A 1531-nucleotide genomic window follows, 5' to 3' on the forward strand; every position below is an offset into this window, starting at 1 on the left:
CCCGGCTTTGTGCCGCGCTCGGCTGCGCTGCCAGAGCCTACTCAACATCCATCTTGGAGGGTTGGATGCTGCCCGAAAGCAAAGCCGGGACGGGGGAATGCGGGGGCCCGGAGGACGCGGCGCTCCCCCTCCTCTCTTTCGCGCGGCCGCTGCTTGAATCGGTCAGGGCTGCGGGAACGCTGCGGAACATCCCAGCAGCGATGGAGGCGGGAGAGACCGTCAAGGATGCGTGAGATATGGGATTTACCAAACGCTCCGGCAACTGAGCAAACTGAGGGTCTCGAAGCTACATATTCAACCTCTCACCTTGTCCCTCATCACGTTTTGGTCAGAGGCAGCTTTCAGGTTTGGGGGCCGAGGGACAATTTTCTTACTATTATCTGAGAGCTGCAATGAAAAGACAAAAACGATCCTTTGCCATTTAAAAACAAACCCATCTCTTTTTGTTTCCTTTCTGGCACATCAGACATAAAAACGTCAAGTGCTACATAAGCATTAAACAAGTTATTACTGATAGCAGCTGATAGGTAATTCCTGCCCTATTATTTCAACAGATTTGGGGAGCGAAAATTAAGTAAACCCTCTTTTTTCTTTTTTTTTTTTTCCCCCTTGCAAGACAGCTGAGCAAATCTGACAGCAAAGCCTCCGTGGAAGGATGCAAATTGCCATATTCTGTAGGGTGACGTGTAGGGTGACAAACAGCTCCACTCTGTGAAGACACAACCCCCAGAAGAGCTCATGCCTTCAGGGACACGCAGCTGTCCAGACCTCTGCTAATTGCCATTAGTTAGTGCCACTTACCTCCCACTCTGTCAACTCACAGAACAGCAGGGTCCAGCCAGCCAGCACTCTGCCCAAGGGTCTGCTCAGAAATATAAGTTCGCTGAACAAAACCCAGGATTAAGAAAAAGAGCCCTGTGGGAGTCCCTATCCAATTATCCTTCTGTTTTCCCTTCCCTATTTTTACATATTTAATAACTCTATTCATTCTTTTCCAATAGGCTTTAAGGGTAGGAGTTTAGGGAAGGGAGAAAGACAAAGTTTAGGATATATTTATGCATGTTTAAGGAAAACTAAAAAATACCTGGTAATACACAGCATCCTGACTTCTTCCCTTCCTAGGAGATCATCTGCTTCCAACTGCAACACCTCAATAAGAAAATCTCAGCAAACTACATGTGCTCCTCTTCTGATGCAGAAGGTGCAGAGATTCAGTCATCCAAAAATGGGAGAAGCTGACTAAATGAAAAAGCTGAAATTAGTGAGGAAAACCTGGTACATTCTGACGAGCCTCCCCCCAAGCCTTCAGAGCGTGCGGGAGCCAGCAGAGAGGGATGTGCTCAGGTGAAGGCAGCAGCTACCTCCGGGTGCAATTCATGGCACAAGAGGGTTTTGTAGAGCCTGCAAAGATGGCTGGCTCAGGTTTAAGGTCATTAGAGGTAAAATATTGCTACCCAGCCAAAGAGCTCTGGAGACCGTGCGCCTCACACACAGGCAAACCGATTATTTTGAAGCTGAGGACAGTTTTAGT

The 1531-nt window shown here is 48.0% G+C and overlaps 1 protein-coding gene across 2 annotated transcripts in view; it reads right to left on the reverse strand.

Annotated features, from left to right (window-relative positions):
* Positions 1 to 1230, reverse strand: part of NDNF (neuron derived neurotrophic factor) — a 22175-nt gene extending 20945 nt beyond the window's left edge. The window contains exon 1 of one of the 2 annotated variants that reach the window (XM_031061995.1): positions 1085 to 1230. In XM_031061995.1, coding sequence (XP_030917855.1) covers positions 1085 to 1101 — 17 coding nt within the window. In that variant the 5' untranslated portion in view covers positions 1102 to 1230. Of the gene's footprint in view, positions 1 to 801; positions 909 to 1084 lie in introns of those variants that run through there. The other variant, XM_031061996.1, reaches the window with a different exon arrangement.
* Positions 1231 to 1531: the final 301 nt, after the last annotated feature.

This window comes from Geospiza fortis, unplaced genomic scaffold (assembly GCF_000277835.1).
Source record: "Geospiza fortis unplaced genomic scaffold, GeoFor_1.0 scaffold636, whole genome shotgun sequence".
Taxonomy (NCBI): Eukaryota; Metazoa; Chordata; class Aves; order Passeriformes; family Thraupidae; genus Geospiza; species Geospiza fortis.